The sequence below is a fragment of the Nyctibius grandis genome, chromosome 1 (assembly GCF_013368605.1).
Source record: "Nyctibius grandis isolate bNycGra1 chromosome 1, bNycGra1.pri, whole genome shotgun sequence".
Taxonomy (NCBI): domain Eukaryota; kingdom Metazoa; phylum Chordata; class Aves; order Nyctibiiformes; family Nyctibiidae; genus Nyctibius; species Nyctibius grandis.
Genome location: NC_090658.1, coordinates 30,672,688 through 30,695,828, shown reverse-complemented (window position 1 = coordinate 30,695,828; position 23,141 = coordinate 30,672,688). Strand labels below are relative to the sequence as shown.

At 40.4% G+C, this 23,141-nt stretch overlaps 1 protein-coding gene across 1 annotated transcript in view; it reads right to left on the bottom strand.

Moving 5' to 3' along the window:
• Nucleotides 1–1,385: 1,385 nt before the first annotated feature.
• EPAS1 (endothelial PAS domain protein 1) overlaps nt 1,386–23,141 on the bottom strand; it is an 82,048-nt gene continuing 60,292 nt past the window's right edge. The window contains exons 7-16 of the mRNA XM_068397167.1: nt 17,549–17,655; nt 12,282–12,429; nt 11,313–11,521; nt 10,802–10,989; nt 9,821–9,931; nt 7,643–8,127; nt 6,396–6,519; nt 5,185–5,302; nt 4,488–4,664; nt 1,386–3,762 (exon numbers count right to left, since the gene is read on the bottom strand). Of these exons, the coding sequence (XP_068253268.1) occupies nt 3,611–3,762; nt 4,488–4,664; nt 5,185–5,302; nt 6,396–6,519; nt 7,643–8,127; nt 9,821–9,931; nt 10,802–10,989; nt 11,313–11,521; nt 12,282–12,429; nt 17,549–17,655 (1,819 nt within the window). The 3' untranslated portion in view covers nt 1,386–3,610. The remainder of the gene's footprint in view (nt 3,763–4,487; nt 4,665–5,184; nt 5,303–6,395; nt 6,520–7,642; nt 8,128–9,820; nt 9,932–10,801; nt 10,990–11,312; nt 11,522–12,281; nt 12,430–17,548; nt 17,656–23,141) is intronic.

Sequence of the window (23,141 nt, the reverse complement as noted above, 5' to 3'; positions counted from 1 at the left end):
TGTTGAACACCCTCGTTGTGATCAGTTCTATGCTGGTGGAGAAGCAAGATCCAATGCCAAGAAACAGTGCTTTTAGGCAGTGAAAGATGATTGATGTACACTTAATTTTAAGCACTTCTGCTGGCCGGGGGGGCGGGCAAAAATTAATGTTTTTCAAAAAGTGGTAATAAACCCCTGTTCAGCAGCACAAAGCTCGGCTATTGCGCAATCTAGGTATTGTTTCTGGCCAGGATTTGGTTCTTTGGATACATAAATTGCAATGTCAGAGCTTAGTTATCCAGAACGTTCATATGCACAAGGGAAAAACCTGCTAAACCTCACTAACAGAAGGGTTTGTCTGGGGCCGGGGGGGGCATTGAAGGCACTTGTATGTTCCTTAAGCTACCTCAGTGTGGGACTGGTGACTGCTTGAAGCTCTTCCGAATGAGTGGAATACCCCACAAAATAGTGCCTGGCAGCACACTTTCACAGTAGCAGTCAGTGAGTACAACCTTTAAAAGACACAAATTGATCTGAACAGGTTAATGTCTACTTAAGTGACTGGCTTTTTTTAACCCTCTGTTGGATGGCTAAAGACCTGACATGATGAGTCTTTGTCCAAGTGTCCTGAAGATCAATGGGATGCTTTAAAAGGGAGGGTAACGGGCATGCCACCATTCACTCCTCACTGCTGGATGGTGTATGATTACTGTTAATTACAACAGACTTAGACGCAAGGAGTTATGCCTGCTGAGGAGGTGATGATAGCCCACTTACTTCTGCAGATTATTCAGAAGATTCGCTGGTGTTTGAGAAGCTCAGCGGTGTCTGTATGGGCATGGCATGTTTCAAAGGCAGTTATCAGAAGGGTCAAGCACCAACAGCTTCCACATAGTCCCGTCTGAATTTCAGTGAATGTTTGGAAATTAATTTCTTGTGGTCTCTGTCCTCCCACAGCACGATCAGTGGTGTTGCACAACTGTGAGTTTCTGTACAGAAAAGGATTGGCATGGTTAACAGCAGCACGGGGATAACGGACTCGGGGGGTGAAGCAGAGGCTTGGATGGGGGAAAGTCCATTGTTCATGGGCTTGTCAGGACTGCCAGAATATGATGGTTTATGTTACTGCCACAAAACCTGCGGTGGGAAACTGTGGCAGTTCAGCCTCTAAAATGTCATTTTGTCAATTTTCAGAAATACACTTTTGAAATGGAAGTAGCACTCTGAACCATACAGCATGTTTCCGAAGGGTGGTCTGCAGGGCATTAACCCTCCGTATGACGAAAGCTGGGTGGACTCTACAAAAAACTTGGTGGTACAGATCTTTCTTTGGCAGGCTACTTGCCAGCTCTCAAATACGGGTAACTTTTGTTTGTTCTTTCATTCTTCAAAGATCAATGCAAACCTTTATTTTCTATAAATAATTTAATAAATACTTTTGTTTTACAATGATACAACAAATAACAAATTCATAGCAAACGAGTCACAAAGAATTTAGGATCAGTATACTTTAATAAGGTATCAGTGTCAAAATACATTTCCTTATCAAGTTAAAGTTCCCATACAGTTATAATATTGTCAATAAGAATTCAGCAATATAGATTATGAAATAATTATGATAAAAAGTACGATTAATATTAAGACATGGAATATTTTTTCAGAGTGTTTAGTAAACTGTTAAGGTATAACATTTTTAATGCTGAAACTACACAACTAAGAAACAGAAGAGCAGTATTCAAGTGTCTTTAATCCTTGAAGCCTTTAAGTCCTTGCCACTGCAGATTTGTCAAATCTAGCTTGCCAATTTTCATCCAATTTTGATGCTTACAATATATTTTTTCCACACGACAATAACTTCACTTTAGGAGTAGATTATTTTTGGTAATAAGCTCTTGAAAGATTGCCTATCATAATTTTTTACATTATGTACCAATAACAAGAGATCTTCAGCTTTTCTAAGTATGTGTGGTTAAGACTCACTTAACACAGTGAACTCTGAAGTGCTCAATGAACCCAAGGCTCCCTCTCTGCAAGTGTCAGTGCATGATATAAAGCAATTTTAAAAACCAGGCTTCAGCAGAATCAGAATTCTCAAAAGAATATATCTTTGTTCTAAGTTTCTGGGCCAGATTTTTACCTTTTGTACATTGCCAGTGTTCCATTTTCTTCAATGGAGCTACGATGATTTATACCGGTGGAGGAAACAAGATGATACACCCCAACATCTATCTAGGTCTGTATGTATTTTAAACTCAGAACTGCTCACTTGCCCTTTAGGACTTTTAATATTTTTGCTGTTAAAGTATATTGTAATTTAAATTTTGAAATCCCTTTGCCTTTGAACACATTCAGAGCCCTATTTTTTTAAAATATGTGCGTGACAACTAATGATAGTTGGAAAGGAGCTCTGAAAATGTCTAGCTGCCTTTTAATGACATTTCAGCTACTGATTAATATAAGACAAGTAAAAATGATAGAGACCTGCCTGCCAGCTATTCATCTCACTACACAATCCTTAATTCTTTTTGTCTACTTATAACTGAGTTAGCCTAATACGCTGGGAAATACTACTTTAACTTTTAGTTTTAATGATTCAACATTGCAATTATATTGCTAGCTAGCATGTAAAATGAAAAAGGCTAACATTAATCAGAGGTGTTAGTACTGGCCGCTGGTCAGATTCCCGAAATATCAGCAACACCATAACAAACACTACTAGTTCTAGCAGAAACAGCTCTTAAAGTTGTTGTGTCCTAGATATAGCAAAAGTACCAAGAGACGATTAACAACTGACCCAGAGAGAAATAATAAAAAAAAAAAATCTGGTTTGGGGCCAGGGGGGGAAGTGGGGGAACAACAAAGAACAAATCAGGAAACCCAAACACAAACAAAAACACAGCTCTAAATCCTCCACTGGGGTAAATCTGTAGGACTCCCTTGGCTGTAGAGCTAAGCCAGGTTAAGGCAGCTGAGAATGTGGCTTGCTTCTGAGGAAGAAAGCTTACAACGTGCAACTTTCACAGATACCCACAAACATTGCAGTTCATCATTCACATTTCTTTCAACAAAGTGTATAAAAAATGAAGGGGTGGGGGGCAGGCGGAACGCTGGGATTTTTCCTTAGTATGCTTTTCCAAAAGTTATGAAAGTTACAATATGATAAATGCTGGAAAACAGAAAGACTCAAAGGATTTCAATTTGGCAGATCAACAAAAACCTGTGGTTGGAGATCAAATTTGTTTCATTCATCTTTGGCAATAAAAATAAATCTTTGCAGTACTGCAGCCAAAATATCACATGATGAGGCATTTGCACCACAGCTTTTTATTAGCATGAAATTTGAAGAAAATTTCAGAGTATAAATTACAAGTAAAGAGATAAGGGGAGGGTAATCAAACTCTCTAAACAACACTTTAATTGCAATAGAGAAAATACAGTAGATGTATTTCTTTAATATGAATAATAAAGTGAGTAACTTGAAAAGGCCACTATTTGGTAACGTGGACAGGTTCAATATCTAAGTAAAATCCTGTAAAAGTGTATTGGTATTAGAAATTGTCTACTTGCAAAAATATATTTAAAAACTGAAGCTGTTTTGAACAGTATAGGCCATGGAATATTGCAGGATCGCTCAGGTTGCCTGGTCCAGCGCTCTGAGCAGTTCACTGCCCTGCAGAAGCGTAGAGCTGCCCAAAACAGGGACGTTCACTTCACAGTCATATCTTGTCAACTCGGGCAACAAGTAGGGTTCAAAGGAGGGCCCCAGCAGACGACTGGTCATACCTGGAAGAGATTAGTGAAGTCAGTCATGGTGCTGAGACCAGAGAGAGGACTTCTTTCTTCTCCTCCCTCTTCTGTTTATACCAGTTATAATTTCGTGTTTATGTCAATATGCCTCAAACCACCAGCAGTTACAGGTTTCAGAGCAAACCTATGCATCACTCTGCCTTAAACTGTTGCAAGCGTGTCACACGGACAGGTGCAGTTTTCACCTCCACCCCCAATTCAGATATCCGAGAAGAATGATATTGGTGGAGATGAGGAAAGCTCTAATAAACAATGCAGTTTCTAAATTGACACCCACTCCCCTTATATATTAAAAGGGACATATGTATGTCCCCTTTAATCACTTATTTTAACTTTCAGAAGGCATGTGTTAAGACTCTAACCTACAAACCTCCCATATCAATGCTGCAGTGAAGTTGTTTAGTACAATTTAATTAATTCCATCACAAGACAAAAGCATGGATGGAGGATGACTGGACCTCCAAGGTAAAAATGTATTAAGTTTAATTGAAATAAAGAGAAAAAAAATTTTTTCTCATATATTACAAACTTTAATGTTTAAGTTTCACACTAAACAACAGAACTAATTTTTCATTCTGTGAAGCAATACACATTTGGTTCTTGATTTATCATCCTCCTCCATATTAAGTGTTTTCTTTCATGGAATCAGTCCTGGAACTAAATACCAACATTTTCCAATTTCTGTATTTGACAGCTCTTACCTGACGCTTTATGAGCTGGCTGAACAGTATAGTCCTGATAATGGGAACTGTAAAATGGAGGGGTAAACACTCCTGCTTTCAAATTCTCACCAGGACTGCCACAGGTGGGTTGTTGCTGCTGTTGCTGCAGCTGATTCATTGGTTGGCTCGGACCTCTGGAGTTACAGACAAATTCATCTGATTTACGTAGAAGGAAAAAAAAGTTAAGCCAGTGTAGTAATTATAGTAGATAATACTAATTCAAAGGCAAAATGATACTCAGCGTGAAAGTCACACAGTGTAGGCATACCTACATCTTGACACAAAGAAAGTCCAGAAACAGCACTAGCTCTAGAAGTAGTATTGCACCCAAGATGTGCTTGTGTAAGGAAACACAACGTTGGAGAAAGTGTAATTTCTAGCTCTGAGATGTCCGCACCTTGGATCAGCACAAGGTAAACTCATCTCCATTAAGCTGATCTCTCTTACCTCCAAAGCAAGGGTGTGAATGTACACGAAGCAATCTATCTGGTAGTTATCAAATATACCTTAAATTGTTCAGCTCTTAGTGACACAATCTGATCTTTAATTTTAGCTTAGTGCAATATTTACAGAGCTTATTTGCATTTCCTTCTGAAAGAGTTTTTGTTTCTGTTCAACCTGTCTAAAAATTGTGTTTCAATATGTAACATTGCAAAACCACTTTCTTTTGTCTTACCAGTAAGAACACTTGTGCTGAGAGACTTCTTTTCTGTAACAAAGGAACGGTTTTCCCCTTTGAGAAATTTCATTCTTTTCCACATTAGGTGAGATGGGTTAATGACAGACGGATCTCCCTAGAATGTGAAGAAAAGCAAAACAAATAATTACATTGATGACTGATTACATTTGGAGGCCTGTGTCTAGCGGAGTCCCTCAAGGGTCGGTACTGGGACCTGTACTATTCAATATATTCATTAATGACTTGGATGAGGGAATAGAGTGCGCTGTCAGCAAGTTCGCTGATGACACCAAACTGGGAGGAGTGGCTGACGCACCGGAAGGCTGCGCAGCCATTCAGAGAGACCTGGACAGGCTGGAGAGTTGGGCGGGGAGAAATTTAATGAAATATAACAAGGGCAAGTGTAGAGTCCTGCATCTGGGCAAGAACAACCCCATGTATGAGTACAAGTTGGGGACAGACCTGTTGGAGACCAGCGGAGGGGAAAGGGACCTGGGGGTCCTAGTGGACAGCAGGATGACCATGAGCCAGCAGTGTGCCCTTGTGGCCAAGAAGGCCAATGGCATCCTGGGGTGTATTAGAAGGGGTGTGGTTAGCAGGTCAAGAGAGGTTCTCCTCCCCCTCTACTCTGCCCTGGTGAGGCCGCATCTGGAATATTGTGTCCAGTTCTGGGCCCCTCAGTTCAAGAAGGACAGGGAACTGCTAGAGAGAGTCCAGCGCAGAGACACGAAGATGATTAAGGGGGTGGAACATCTCCCTTATGAGGAGAGGCTGAGGGAGCTGGGTCTCTTTAGCTTGGAGAAGAGCAGACTGAGAGGTGACCTCATTAATGTTTATAAATATGTAAAGGGCAAGTGTCATGAGGATGGAGCCAGGCTCTTCTCAGTGACATCCCTTGACAGGACAAGGGGCAATGGGTGCAAGCTGGAACACAGGAGGTTCCGCATAAATATGAGGAAAAACTTCTTTACAGTGAGGGTAACTGAGCACTGGAACAGGCTGCCCAGAGAGGTTGTGGAGTCTCCTTCTCTGGAGACATTCAAAACCCGCCTGGACGCGTTCCTGTGTGATATGGTCTAGGTAATCCTGCTCCAGCAGGGGGATTGGACTAGATGATCTTTCGAGGTCCCTTCCAATCCCTAACATTCTGTGATTCTGTGACTGTGGTGAGTCCAAAGTTGTGAAGGGGATGCATTTCTTGTGATTACCCCACTCAGCTGTTGCAATGCTTGCTCTTCATAATCCAGTTGTCGCTTCAGTTTCAAACTGTTCGACAGAGCAATTCTTGCTGGGTTTATATCTATTCCTCGTTGCCCAAAAGCATCCAGGGGGCTGTGGAGAAAAGATTTCTGGGTGAGCAAGCAGGGAGGCAAATCTAAACCATCTTGTTCATTTGTACAGATTCTTCTTTCATTTAAAGACATTTAAGGTGTCTTTGACACATGACAGCGGACAGATCTCAAACGTCAAATGTGTTTATTTCTTTTGTTAGTCATCCCACAAGCTTTGGAAACTTTTGACTTTTGGGATCAAAGACTAATGAAATTCTAGCAGAAACAGCCTCTAGGGATCTCCAGGCAGACATAAAAATGCTGTGGAAAAGAAAGTTGTGCCATTTTTAAGTATAGGATTTTGAGAGCCACGCCTGTCCCCTTGCTTTGCATACAAATATGAACACACAGGTTGCTGTTTGGGGACAAACCCTCTCTTTCCAGATGCATATTCAGATACTGGTATTTCTGTCAACAAGAAATCCCAGAAAGCAAACTACAGGCAAACTGCACAGCTTCATGTTTTAAATTGACCATTGCTATTTCACGTACTTCCTGAATGTTTTAGCGTGACCAACACTGACAACCTGAGAGCTACAGAGAAACTTCTAGCCATGATAGGAAACTTCTAGGACTGTAGCGTCTGATCTACATCTCATTGCATACTGTTCACGTGTGTAAGAAAGTGAACAAGGTGAGGAAGGGTTGAAGAAAAAAGCCAGTAATTTTAAATCATAGTTGTAGTATTTACATATGCCAACAATAAACATACTGTCATCCCTCCCTCTCCCCTGTTTTCTGTTGTGTAAAAAATATATGCAAGGTAAGAAAGTATGCATGGGTCCCAGCTTACTGCTGGACCAGTAAGCCTTTTCAGTACTTTTCTTAAACTGCATAAAGTCAAGCAGGCTTTGTAAAATTCCTGGGGTAATTTTTACCGGAGCAGCAGGAAATCCATTCATGCATCTTTACAGGCAATGAAAAATTAGCCCACTTCTGCTTCCAGCAGACTGACTGCCACTGGGAGAGCACCACACTAATTTCCCCAGAGGTGCAGTCTGATGCCTATCAAAGCAACTTATTCCAGCTGAATTGAGAAAAATAATTTTTCCAGATTATGATCCCTCTCATCCCCCAAAATCTTTTCTGAGTAAAATACATAGTTATACCACAAAAACTCTTACCTTTTTTTATATATGGGCATGCTCTGAGAATGTACTGGTGGTCCTGAGGGGGAACTTGATAGGGATCCTGAGTATTTATCCATGAGTCTCCATTTAGCAGGAACGTATTCTAATGGAGGATCAGGTGGCCACTGGGTGTTTGGTCTTCCTCCCATCGAAGACAGGGGAGTGCTGGCTTGGTCATGGTATGGTGGCAGTGATGACCTACCCACACTGTTGAAGAACACCGATGACAGGGACCCATGACCAGGGTTAATGTTTTTATTTGATAGCTGTGGGCAATATTTCTCTGGGAGGAACTGATTCTGTGAAGCAGAAGCGAGGGGTTGGAAGATGGTACTTATGCTACTTAGACTCTGCTGGGTATTTTGTGCACTTTCAGAGAGAGGACGTTCTTCTTGGCAAATTGGGCTGAGCTGGAAATCTTCTCCATCCATAGGAATGTAAGGAGCCAAGGTTTCAAGGTCCAGTTCATTGAAGTCAGTCTGCGCAAAAATAAAGTAAATTCATAAAGAAACTAGAAGTTAATAATAGTTGTGGCAGTTAGTGTGATACGGAACACTAGTAGATGTGAAGCTGAAAAATCACTGTATGCCAAATTTACCTACATGAAACTGGGCAGCTCCTATTTAAAGATGTCTTATTTCTACGATTAGCATACGTGTTCATCATATCATCAGCAGCAAAGTGAGACAACAAACTGAAGAAAAAAACCTCCCAGATAAGCAGTATTTGCTAAAGCAGCTTGCATGCAGCCTGCAACATCAGTGTGATCTGAAGTAGATCGTGTGTTTCATTATGCTTTGCATAACTTGTCTGCCAAGACTCTACAACATGTGCCATGTAGTTCAACCTCAGGCTTTTTTGTGCTAAAATAGAAACCACAGCTTTCTCACAATACAGCTACATAAAAAAAATGCAAAAGTTTTAAAAAATGTAGTTGAAAGGACACTATTGCACTTAAATCTGTATTTTTTTTTTCCCCTTGGAGGACTAGTCATGTTCAAATTCTCTTGGTGTTTGACCAGAGCTGAACAGAGAGGGAAATCAATGTTGGCCGACCAGTCAGCTCATGACAGGGGCACTTTTCTAACACTCATTTTTCCCACCAAAGCTGCTGATGTGGTGGGACACACCTGAGCAAGCAGATGCTGAATCTGACAAAACCGAAGTTTGCACATGTCAGGTCAGGTCTTGCACTGAGTTTGATCCTGATCCACATTTTCCTCCTGTCTGTCCACTCTCTGTACTGCTTTCATTGCTGTTGCTACGTCCAGACTTAGATGAAATTTCTTCAGGACATGGACTACAGCCTAAGTCTACAAATTGCACTGGCAAATTGAGGCATCTCATTTGGGCCCTAGTCACCCCAAACTTTCCATAGGATTAATAGAAGGAGATGAGTGTAAGGTCTGAGCTATCAGCCAGCAATGCCTGTTCCTTTCTCTTAACTATAAAGAAGTATAAGCTCTTAACAAAGGCATTTCAATTAAAGTTAGGTGGGCTGAATCAGGCCCTACACCTTTTATTCACTAGCTCACTTGATGTAATGTTATAATAGTGGAGGATTAAGAGAGTTATTTAGAGAAGGAATTTCTATACTTACACCCTGATTGGAATGCAGGAGATGGAGACTGTATGTTACTTTATGTGCAAGTAATTGTCATATCTCTCTGAAATCCTCCAAGAGGTAAGATAAGAATAATATATCCAAAATGACAGTTTTCATTTTGTAGTTAAAGGAGAGATGCGCTACGAGGGGCGTTCCTTTCTCATGTTGATGTTTCGCAAGAACTAGTTTATTTATATTTTGTTCTAGAAAGGATGTTTACTTGCTAGTCATTAGGCCAGATTAAAAAAAAAATTGCTGCTGCTTATATTCCTTATCCAGTCTACAGAAGCTTGAAATTTTGAAAACTCCCTGTTGCTTGTCTTCTTAGCAGTGCCACCACAGTGACACACCAAAGTACTTGCTTCAGAGAGCTGGGGATAGAAATTTACACCCCAGCTTCTGAAAGTGCGTAGTTTTGTTAGTGTTGTGCATCAAAGCTTTCGTGTATATGCGCAAGTGCAGTTTGCATGTTAAATCACGATATCTGCACATACAGCATGCATCCGTACTACCTACTAGCAGGGGACTGATTTTTATGGCTTTTGGAAGAGAGATTAGTTCCTTACCTGGGAGGTGCACTGATTTTTTGATTCTGTGTCCATGGCAAAAAGTTTTTCAATCATCTCAATCTTAAAATCTTCATCCACAGAACTGTAATAATCTCCTGGGCTGCTTGGCTGCACAGAAATGAGAATTTGCTGTAAGCAGCAAGGCAACCACAGTATTGCCTTAGCATCGTGCCGTTTATACTGTACTGATCAGTAATAGATATTTCCTATGAAAAGCAAGTGGCCAGACTGTATATATAGTGTCCTCAGAACCCAAAGCTGTCCGCTTCTATCATATGCTTTTCTCCAACACAAGATTACTACAAAACATGGGCGTCCAATACAGGAACCTAGTTGTCTTCTTAGTTTAAATGGTTTTTGGCAACTCAGATGAGGAACATGAAATGTACGCTATTAAATACTTTTGTCAAGAAGGGAGATGTTTAGCAATACCTCAATGCCTTTCTTAAGATTGGACATCCTCTAGTAAAAGCCAGCTAAGAGTGCCTCCAGCTCTTGGGGGCAATGCCCTGAAAGCACGTTCGTTCTTTCAGTGGGGAACTCCATGGAGCTGATGTCAAAAGCCTGAGCTGGATAAGCTTTCTAAAGCCTGTAGCTTCTAGTTAACGAACAGAAAGAGGATGGGTCTGGGGCAATGTTGCTAGCAACTGCACTATTTTACATTGGCTTTTTATTTAAGGCTAACTCCATGCAAGGTGGTAGCGTGTTCTTCTACTAGTTGTTTTATAGGTTATAGTAATTACCGAGGGACAGCGGGGAGAAAATTAGCATTTCAATGTAAAGGCAGGATATAGTTCCCATTTGATGTTTTTGCTATTGGTGCTTCAGATATATGCAGTACAGGAGGGATACAGATACACTGGGCCTTGTTAATAAGCAAAGAGACAGGACTGCTAACATGAAAATGTCATCTACATATATTCATGAGACCTACATACAAAACATAACATGCATTTTTTTTTTTAAAGCTCTTCTTACCGTGGAACAGCTACTGTTGCTGCTTGCGCTTGGAGTACTGCTGCCAGGTGCAATCTGAGGCATTGTAAAGGATGGTATTGTCAGTGTTTCACCTTGAGCAGCATGGCTTTTTGCTTCCACTGGCCATGCTTTGTTTGGTGTCAAAACAGCACTGGTGAAGGCAGGGGCTTCTTCAAACTTCTGTGTCCCTGCATGGAGTTTTAACAATATTAATGGATGCTTTTAGGTTGTGCTGTGTTATAATAAATTGCAGCTATTCATTGAAAGCAAACACTGCTCCTAGTTGCCATGACAATGAGTTGGCATAGACTTAATGCATGTTGTTTAGTCAGCAAGAAAGCCTGATTCTACTCTCATTCACAGAAATTTTCCACTGGTGTGAGCACATGGGCTCTTATAGCCATTACTCCTGATTTGTACACACAGCAAACAGACCTTGTGTATTAAGTTTTTAAATGTAGGCTCACACGTGGTTCTTTGTTGCACAAAAATTATTTATACAAATACTAACCAAAATCCAGGGAAATAATGGCATCGCCGGGTGTTGGTGCCAGCTGAGCAAGTTCCTCTGGTTCCTCCTTTAACTTAGTAAACAAGAAGTCACTCTTCTCTGTCCCAGGGATGCCGCTCTCATAGGCAGTGCTCATTGTCAGCAGGTGAGGCTTGAAGAGTGATTCTGTTTGGTCCATGGAGAACACAACATCGTTCTTCTCAATTTCACTAACAAGAAAATAGGTTTTAGGCATTTTGCACTCTAAAAAAAAAAAGACGTGGGTAATGTAAGCAGTACAAACTCTCTAAAGCTGGGGCCCGTACAAGCGTTTTGGCCTCCCTGAGTTGCATGCCAGGCTCTCGACAGGCGAGGCACAGCTCCAGCGTTGCTGAGCACCACCATCTCAGATGACGCAGAGAGTGTGGTCAGGACTTCTGTGGGAATACTCGGGGCTTTGTTGCTCTGCTTTTTAAAGGGATGTAGTCAAGGCTATAATGACCCAGACTATCACTCAAATAAGTATTTCCTATTTTGGCCCCATCTAGGACCAAAAATACTTGAGTTTTGCCAAACAGAGGCAAAACTCCTGATCGGTCCTGATTTTTGAGGGGGTAAACAGCTTCTCCTAGCAACATAGGATACAATTACTACTTAATTTTATCTCTCTGTCACAGCGTTAGAAAACCAAAACACATTAGCAATTGTGTTACACAATAAAATGTTCAGGGCAGCCTTTATACTCGTATCAGCAGAGCAGCCATTCTGCAGAAGAGAAAGGCCATGGTGTATTTCAACAGCGTGCATGGGAACGGGCATGCCACATTTTTCATCGATGTCTAACATCAGTAAACAAGACTGAAAAAACATGACTAAACTCATTTCAGAATAACAACACTGAATAAATAGATCCTTCAGAAGTTCCTCTGATTACTGCATTTCTTCCAGCACATGAATCCTTACGTGGTTCTTCTGTCCGGTACAACTTACCTCAGCACATAGTTGACACAGACGATACACTGGGGCTGTAGGTTGCGCGTATTGTAAATCACCGTTCCTTGAGTCTCCAGCCATACGTATCCACCGTGCTTGGCAAGCATACGGTACTGGCCCGTCACTACTTGACCTTTTGTACACACTGAGGAAAGGGGGCAGAGACATATAAATAATGCAGCAGGACAGGAACGCACAATGTGTAACACTTGTTTTAAATAAACCTGCTTCTGAGTTTTCATTATGCAAAACTGCATTAAGACATTTGTTAGCAAGGTTGCTTAACTTCAGGAAAATTCAGCCATTTTAAATATAAAAGGGGCTGTTCATTCGAGGTTTCCACTCAGGACTGGAAATTTGAGTTCCAGTATTTGAGTTCTTCAGATGGTCTGAGTATTCAGATCAGAGTGTGGGACTTCTCAAATTTAATATAAGATCCCAACTGCCCCTAAAATAATGCCTGCTGACTGCATGTTTCTTGAGAGTCACTGTTCTAGAAGTGCCTCAGTTTGGGCTCCCAAGTTGATCTGTAAGAAAGTGAATTTATTTAGGAAACTATTTAATAGTTTCCATATTTAGGTGATGATAAGCCCAAGAGTCAGATGATTTAAAAGCCAGACTCACAAAAAATTTTAAAAAGTCTTATGGTTTAAATCTATACCTATCTTTTTTTATACCTTAGAGTTAGGAGCTGGAGATATCAATGCCACAAATAAAGTGAAGGTGTCACTAGCACAGCATTGCCTTAAGAGGCTGAAGAAGTAATATCATTCTTAAAAAAGTATCAAAATTAAGAATGGTAAATAGGACTGTTTGTTTTGCCTAGTAGAAAAAATAAAGCTGAACTACTGTATTTCTCTGTCTGCTTGAACTGTGTTGTTCCTCTGCAACAGCTTGAAATTAGCAGCCCAGGAGGAACCAAGACCCATGTGACAAATCAAACAAAGTTCATTTAACTCAATGTTTTTTTGAACTAGCCTGTGTTTCTCAAGCAATAAACTGATGATAGTACAACTTGGGTTTAAAGCTACATCTAGATGTTTGAAGGATGAACCCCTCCCTGCCCCGCTCGAATATTTTGTAATATTTGAAGAGCATGAGTTTTCAGTATGGAGCTTTGGACTTCTGAGATGTAAAGTTTTATGATGTCTTATCTGTTGTAAATCCTTTCCTAAAAGTAATGAATATTGTCATGCAATTCACAGTTGCCAGTTGAGGAAAAATATTGTTGATCAATGGCAATAAAATTAGGGCTGGAGTATGCAAGCAGTACTCATACTAATAAGAGCTTGTATTTGTAAGCAGATGTAGTTGCACTGAGTAGCGAAAGTGGGAACTGGCTCAACTAAACCTTTGACCACACTGGCAATCTTTCCTTTTAAACAGCTTTTATGCCTGAAGACAGTATGCCATCAAACCAATGCCCTAAAAATAATGCAATTTGACTCAGTAAGGCTAGAAACTTGATTCTGGAGTCTTTGTACAGGAAAATTCCTTGTGAATATGGCCGTTAACAGAAGCTATTTATTGTCAGTCTCTCCTACATCGCCACCATATAAATGTACAAATCCAGGCCTGTGAAATGCAACAACTGTTTTGCGGATAATTGTTGCTGTGTTTATCCGTCTATCTCTGAAGTTTGTTTGTTTTCTTCCTAGGAGTATTTAATCATCTTTCATTTAATTTATTTAGACACAGTAGAACATTACTTTTATTGATTAAATACTTCTGGTGGAACAAAATCAAAAGGCTTTCATTTCAAAGTGTTTTAGTGACTGGACTGTTCTGCTCTGCTTGTGAAACATAATTACACTGCTTCCTAATCATCAGCTCATCAATAAGAGTCACAGTGTAGGCGCCTGTTACATTACAAAGAAGCTTTTTACTGCTTTAATCTTTTTTATTATTATTATTCAAAGCATGTCATGTTCTGATATAATAAAGTACAGCAGAATCCCTCCATGGGGTAATCTCATAAATTACTAATATACTCCTAGCTGCTGACTTTGTTATCAACGCTACATTTAAGGTTCTGCCTTCAGAGTGAACTCCTCTTTTTTTTTTAAAGTATACATTACCTGTAACTTTACAGAACTAGTAACATTTCAATGAAATAGGCTCCAATTATATTCCTTATCTTTGGGTGAAGAAAGGGGGAAGGTAGGCATGAATTTAATTGAACACAAAATTTGTTTTTTAATTGCTGAGAGACACTTGAGAAATACAATTCACTTGGAAGGCTTGTCGAATTTCTGCTATGTACTACCAAGTGGCAGATCCCAGAGGGTGACGTTCAACTCCCCACTGAAATAAACAGCAAAATTCCCATTGGCTTTAATGACAACAAGATCAGACTCTAAATGAAAGCTATTATAGATTATTAATAGCTGAATTGGAAAATATAGCTCTGCAGTCAATCTTTTGTGTAGATTTATGTCACAAGACAGAGATTTTGATCTTGCTTGCATAACGTGAGAAACTGGGTATGCTAAATACTGCCAAATGCACTCTAATCTTCCATTTGACGGTGACTAATTTAAGACTTTTGTACTCATGCAACTATACTTCCAGCCAAGGACACACACACACTATTGTGGCATGCTTGAATGTGAGGTGGTTATTTCACCTCAAGAAAAAAACCCACAACCCTGCAGTACAGTAAAACTGCAATAAGCATCATTTATCACTAAATTAGAAGGAAGGAAAGGGAAGGACGATTGCTTCAATCCAAGAGACTCATTTGAGGTTTTCCTCCCTCTTTCTCTTCAAACTTCACTCTCCTTCCTCTATTTCCTATGCATCTTTACAACACTAAATGGCTGGCACTATCAGAACTGATGACTGTATTATGGCATGAATATATACTTTATACATAGCATATTTCTAATAAAAATAATTGTTTAATAAATACAAGTGTGCTGAACATGAATTTTGAGGTGGATATTTCCATGCATGAATGACCATTTCTAGGAAGAACTAGAAAGTTCTGCATAGCTACATGCTAGGAAGAACTAGAAGTTCTGTATGAGCTATATACCTGCTTGGTTACCCTGTGCATTGGACAACATCTCAATGGCACACATTATGACACCTAGGGATTTCCTATTCAGAGCGCTTATGTGTGTTTTCTCAAGTCACAGCTTGCTGTCATTTTGCCTTTGTGGTTGTTCTCTGAGTTGGTAAGAAGCCTGACTGTCCCAGAAGACACGGGAAGTATTTATCTTAGAAAAACTAAAGGCGTCAAATTTGCTGGCGATGCAAACTGATGGCTCTGTTGTAGGCAACAGCATTTATCACAGCACAGACTTGGGCCTGTGCTTCCAACAGTAAAGATCATCCAAGCAGATCCTGTGCTATCATAAACACTATGGAACAGTTTGATCCTAAATATTTATAACCTGTGCAGTGCACAGTGCCTTGATCACTTTTGCTAGTATAACTCACCCCTCTAGACTTTCCTTTGCCTTCATTCTGTGTCTTGATCAGTCCCCAGGCCCAACAGCAACAGTTTGTAGGACATGGCCCTTTTCAGTAGGCACAAATGGCATCTAGATGTACACTCCATGGTACGTGAGGTGAATTGAATTGCTAGAGTGAGAAGCAACCTCAATCAATGCCTGGTCAAGATGGGTACTAGAAACTCTTCAGAAATCTTTACATGGACAAGTCCCAGCTCAGTGGTCCCATTTAATTAACTAGATGATAGAGATAACCAACAAGGGCGCTCTCTCTCTCTCTCTCTGCTGTTACCAAGGAGATTGCCAGCTTTCATTTCATTCCCTCCCTGGCATTGTCCCATTCTTAGAAATGCAACTCAACGATTCAAAAGCAACAGTGCAGCATAACCCCTGATTGATTGCTCAGGATGACTCTCGATAGCCCAGCATAGGATATGGACATCCTATCTCTGAATATCACACTAATTCCTTTTCACTGTAAAAAACACAAACGCATTACCTAAGAAACAATTTTAACAAATACATTCCCAGACAACTCTCTGTAAGTGTGGTTTGATTTCTTTTTTTCTTTTAAGCAGCTCTGGAAACAGGATGATTCATACCAACACTGTTTTACAGCATACAACTTTAATCACTGCCAAACATTCTTTCAAGTAACATTTCAACTCAAAACCATCCTGAATCCTTGCCATTGGAGCTAATGCATATTCCCTTTTCCCCTTAAGGTCAGACAGTTACTCTTTGCTGCTACGTTTCTCTGGGAAGTACAGAAACACCTTCTGTAAGTCTATTTGGTGGGCAGTTCCCTACAGACATGACCTAAGACATGGGCTTTTTTCCTGAGGACAGAGACCTTGATCACATTAACTACAAGGTGGGGTTTTTTTTAGCTTGTGGACTCCACTCTAGGAGCTTTGCTTTGTTTTTATAAAAAGAGCAGCAGCAGACGTTTTAGTGATGTGTTGCTGAGAACTCTCCCATACACCAGTTCAGTGGCTCTAACAGCCAAGGGTGGGAAATGTCATTTGTATATTAGTGCACCATGCTGTCTCCAGCCCTATAGAGCCAACTCTAAGGACAGAGACTGAATATTCAAACCCAGTAATTTTAAGATACCTTATGTGAGAGACAGAAGAAGTGTAATTGTGTGGCCTGCTGAAGAGAGGGAGCAGATCTTGGATCTGATCTCTGCTCCTGGAATAATTCAGGTACTTTACATTAAAAATAGCTAAAACTGGCAGTTCACACAGGCATAAGAATAACAAGAAGCAGCTGTTCCTGGCAGTATATATTATTTGTATAATAAACACCCTTTTAGAAAGTCTCCTCACACATCTGTTTTGGGTGGGGAAGATAGTTGTTATTTGGTAGCAGAAGAAAAAGACAATCAAAAATATACTGCAATAAGCTTTTCCTATTACCCGTTATAGCTGCTCTTCCTGCTGAGCTCAACGGCACACCAAAAGGATAATGCCACCAGTAAATGTGCTTGTCACCAGGCTAGTACTGCCTAACTCAGCTTTTCAAATTTTCAGCTGACCCTTGTATTATCCCTTAGAGAGACAGCAATTCTCCTCTCTACCATCCAAGTTTAGTTTTAATTATGGCAAAAATCAGACCCTCTGGAAAGATCAGCAGCAGGCTTCAGCTAGACACAGTAACCTGTAAGCTTTCTTGCAAAGCATAAATATTGTTCTCAGAGAATATCTGCACACAAGGTGCATTTGTATTTTCAACTACTTATTGAGGTACCCGCAAGCTGTGCTTTATGTGCAAACTATGAAGAAAAATAAGAATGTGACTTACAGTTCTGGTGACTCTTGGTCATACTCTCTGAGTCCAAGGCATGGTAGAACTCGTACGCCGAACGGCCCAGCAGCTCCTCTGGATGGTATCCAATCAACTCTGTTATTCTTGGTTAAGAAAAAAACAAATACTTAAAATTCAGGTCGCCTTAGCCTTATGCTTACACGTGCAGGGCAGGTATCAGCTCTAGTCCTTAGACGAACAGAATTAAAACCACAATATGAGAAATTCTGAACTTCCGAACACATTAGGAGCTGTAGAGGACTTCTGATCACATTCTGAAATATTTCCATGTTCAGACTAAATTGCCTTTCACTACTACTGGAATAAAAATTCCTAGGGATGTCATTACATGTGTTGCAAATTTTCCAAGGCCTGTTGCACAGTATCTCATAGAAGGTCTCAGCTGGAAAATCATTGCCAACAAAGTTCTCAAGCTGTCTACTACATGTAGAAACTCCCAGCTACCATCATTGAAAATCAAATGCATGTGAGGGGGGTAGTGGTTGGTACCATCAGGTTTAAAAGTATGTGTACATTTAAAAAAACATACATAAAAGGGTTAAATCACTACTTTGGGTATTACATTTAATAAAATAAAAATGCAAGGTGAGAAATTAAGGGCAGTTAAAAAAAATCAGCTCTTCTACTTAGAGTTTCTCAATTATATGAGAACTTTAGCATATGGATTAGGTTACTCGGGTGACTAATCCACAAACTAAGTAGGATTTTACACAAAGAAAGCTATGATCTCAAAAACTAGACTTTTTTTTTTTTTCAGAGCCTTTCTGAGTACTCAGGCAAGGCAAGATTTCTCACAAGTTCCTGAATAGATGAAAATAGGTCATCAAACTGTGCAGATGATTTTCTCTAATGAAGGGGTGGAGGAAAAGCGTTCTTTTTTCCTAAATTTGATTTGAAATACCATCACACACAACTTTACAGGAAACATGGTTAATTAAAAAAAAAAACCCCACAACAAAAACCACCTCTGCATGCATTCAAAATCAAAGACATCATATCTTCAGGGAAAAGAAGGAAACATTACTGTTTTCCAAGTCAGCCACCCACACTCTTAGATGCCTTTTCCTAGCTTTTAAACTGCAATAACAACCTGTAACGTTGCAGAGAGCAGTATCAAAACCGACTACAAACCGACTGCTAGACTGTCATAAGCCTTGAAAAGCTGGGAGGTTTGCAAGGGAATGGCCCACATCTTGCAGCACGTCATTGCCGTCAATGGCAGTGCCCAAGTTCTATGCCTCGTAACTAACTTCCTTGGAAAGACTTTATCTGCCATGACCATGTTTGATTAGTGGCCTTGCTACTTTTAAGAGACACATCCTCAGGTTTGTGTACTCCCTGGAAGGACAGCCTTGGCCCAGCCTTCCAGACACAAGCATGTCTTTACAAGACAGACATGTAAATACTGTAAAACAAACAGAGCAAGAGCATGGCATTCATCTCCTGGATCCCCCTCCAGCAAGGAAGACACATAAGATGGAGCTATTTTGTGTATGGTTTGAACGCCAAGGCGTTGAGTCAGCTTTTCCCTCGCCTCCACAGAACTGTATAGCTCATACCCCCGGGACACCTTGGTTTTGTCACTCTGAAAATTACTCTCTGTCCTGATTTCCATGGAACGAACCTGCATTTGTAATGGTTTAGTTGAGCAAAGACTATAGTTGGTTTTATTGGGTTCCCCCGAAGACTCACTCTTTTTATGTTTACAGTTTTATTTACACTTACAGTTAGACCAACAAAGGGGAAATTCTTGAATCAAGCTTCAAAGAGAGTTGCTTTTTTGACTCTCTTCACTGACAACCTTCTGAGCTTTTAAATTGCACCCCAGTCAAATCTGTAACTTTTCTCTGAAACCATAATTGCTTTTTCTTTTTTAATAGAAGCAGAAGTTCTCATTATGAGCTGGTTGTCAGAGCTGAACCATCAGGAGAAAATACCAAATACAGAAGGAGCCCTAATAAAGGTAAGGCTCCTAAAATACAGTTGCTGCTTGCCTTTACACAGTCAGCTGGGACACACTGGTGGAAGTGGCCAGGAGCTTCTGCCAGGACCAGTGTAAATATACAGTCTTTAAAAACAGAAACTATGGCCTTTGGTTATATAATGGCATAGTATCATAAAACCTTCCTGCTTAGTTTGGAGCTCATCACAACGGGAAGGCTTTTAAAATTCAGGAAGCTGAAGATTTATTCTTAATCCCGTCATTGGGAGCTGAGAGCCAAGTGGAGGTTGAGCAGGGAGAAGGAAAAGGAAATAAAGATAATGGAAAAAAAAGAAGCATCATGTACCCAGCAGCACCAATGCAAATCCAAAACCACATTACAGCCTTCATGGGTGTCAACAGTGGAACTGAAATAGCAAGCAAAAAATATTCATTACAGCAGGCTCAGGGACTCTTAACTGTTATCATATAGGAATTGCAATCTCTATGCCAAATTGTCTGTTCCAGTCCTGTAAGTCCCCTCTCAAATTGCTCCTCACTGATCAGTTCATAATGAGTGTTCTCACTATAAAATTACCCTTCTTGACATTCTGTACCATAGGATCACTTGTGGTGTGATCCTGCTGTGACAATGTCAAATTTAATTAGATCTAATGTAATCTTGGATGAGAGTTAGCACGTGGTGGGTTGATATCTTTTTACTACAACCAACTAAAAAGTATACAGAAAGATAAAAACAAGATATCAGAGAATTACCCACAAACCCCACAACACTGGCCAAATTTTAAACCAATGCCACATAATAGTGAAATACTAATCAAGAGTAATTGTTTTAAAATAGTTACCTTTTTTTTAAAAAAAAAGGATAAACAGCCTCTATGTCCTCATTAACTGATCTGTTAATCTGTTACTGCTATTCAGATTCATAACATTTATCTTTAAACACTCCTGGGAGTGAAATGATTTTTGAAAAGTACAGAATGTTTCTTTCTCCCATCCCAAAAAAACGCTAAAACTGACTGACAATGTTTCTTAGATACATTTTTAAATACTACTATTTTATAACAAATACCCTCTCTCCAAGAATTGTTAGCAGTATTGGTTTTGGGTGCATGAATTGGCAGATCACACCCTCCTTTATTCCTCCTCTGGTGCTGCTGACTTGGAAAAGCTTCAGAAAACCTCACGGGCTGCAGGCAGTGCAGGGCTGGAAGTCAGATTAGCCAATTCCATGCCACATTATGCACCAGGGCTGAGGCAGGCAGCTATCCCCATCTCCATCACACCCGTCCCGTGACTTTCCCGAGCTGTTTGTGGAAGACTGGCCATAGCTGACAGCCTGAACCTGGGCCAGGAGGCAGCGAGCGCTTCAGCAAAGGTCTCTGCACTGACCTCGCCTGAGCATCGCTTTGAGGTTTGCCAGTGAGGTGCACCCTCTAAACTCCGCGTGCTTTCCACAGGAGCCTCTTAGCAATATGAAATAACAAATGAGTACACAGAGGACTAAGTGCAAAGGAGAAAGCATCCTACGGAGCTATGAGGAGGAGAAATACACAACTAAGAGAGTCACAGAAATGTATATGCCCCATGGGACCAAAGGGTCATTTACAAAACCCGAGTCCAGAACACAAGACTTCTACTTTTGCATAGACACCAGACAGAAAATTGCTCTTTGTGCAAGCTGTGGAATGACAAAATTGGAAAACAAACTGTATGGTGGTTTTGGATGGCATTCCTGCCATGGCAGGCTTTGTGTTTCTTTTGCATTTGTAAAAGCTAAATTGGTGCTAATTGGATAATAATAATCTTGTTGAAGACAACAGGTGGGCTGAGAGGCTGTTTATTCTCCCATTAGCCACTCATTTTTGAAAACACAAATACCTTTGGGGGAATCTTAATTTTGCCAGACTGGCCCTTCAGTTTCCTGAGCTAAACTTGTCACCATGATGTACTGAGGTCAAAATCTCAGAAAACACATTAAAGAGTGGGCAGTGGCTCCCCGCAGTAGCGGATTTGTCCCAACTACCGCTACTTAAATGCTTTTTGAGCACTACTTCAGTTTCTCTTAATATACCCATTTCTTGGGATGTGTATTAAAGGCAAAGTTTTGTGCTTAGGGTACACAATAGAGAAACAAGCGATCTGAATCCTATTTCTAGATTTTTACAACTTTGCCCTACTTTCTCTCTTTGAGACATGACAAAGCAAACAAAGCTCACAGCTTCAAAGGCTACATCTCTTAAGAGATGAGCTATTTCAAGCGGTTTGGTTTTTCTTAAAATTGTGCTTTTCCCTCTCTTTATAGGAGCACAAAGCTTTTTCTTGTATACCATTTCTTGAGTTAAAATAGTATGGTAAGAACCGTCAGGACTGAGAAGTCAGGCTCTTTGTGAAAGACTGCTGTAATGTTTACTGCTCATAAAAAAAAAGCTGCGTGTATATTCGTGTGTGGACTGTGTGTGTGAGGGTGTGGATCTCTTAACAAAGTCTTTCTGTATTCAAACTGTTACCAAGTTATTGAAGTTAAATTGGTCTTGACGGGAACAAACAAACAAAGATATACTTAAAGCAGAATGAGTTAAGAAAAAAAAAGGAAGAAAAAAATAAAGCCCAACATAGCCACTATGCCTGGGGTAAAGCACTCTGCCAGTCTGCTAGGCAGGGTGGCAAGGCAGCGGGACAGTCCTGCCAAGTACCCACATTTCCTCTTGAAAGTATTCACGGCTTCTACTCTAACCCAGACCAAAGAAAAAAATAAAATGCAAAATCCTGAGACCCCTGTCCACTCCTTAGAGGAATGGCTGGCCTGGTCAGGTGTATCTGCCCTTCTAGGCAAAATAAATAGATGGGTACATTAAAAACTTCACCAGGACTCTCTCTGTCCTATTCATCTGGTCTATCTAAAGCAAAGTTTCATTATTAACAAAAGAAGTTGGTCATGTTTTTTCTTAAATATGGCATATACCAGAAGCCAGTTTTGCCAAATGCGGATCTTTGGCTTCAGATATCATCACTGTTGTCTCCATAATGCATTTCCCCGCTCCCTGAGCTGGGATGGAGGAACAGGAGGTCCTTTCAAATACTTATTTGCATTCTTACCTAACTTAAAAATATTCCCCAAATATAGGTCAAATGCCAAACTGACTTAAACCCTCAGATGAGGTTCTGCGCCTGCTTATCTCTGTTTTACAGGGACATAACTGGAAGCACAATACAACTCAGTTTCCTCTCAGTCGGGCACAGCCTGGATCCCACATGCACACTCATATTAGGAGAAACCTAACTAGGACCAACACTATTGGCATTGCATCTTCCTGCACCATCCTATTCGGAATCACCATGTATCCTCCATCTCTCCTTTTTCTTCTTCAACACTTCCATTAAAATTTTCCAATCAAGAAAAAGTAAAAAAGACTAACTAATTGGGTTTCTTGTAACCAGGGACATACAATTCTCCAAAGTCAGCCATGCTTTCAAAGTAATGGAGAACATGCGCTTTTCAGCATGCCGGTGCCAGAGAACTGGTTTGCCACACAGCCTCTGGAGCCACTGCCTGCACATCTCACCCCAAGCAGAATAGATTTGTTTCCTTATCCTTCTCTCCTCTCTTTCATGCTGCCCACAGCA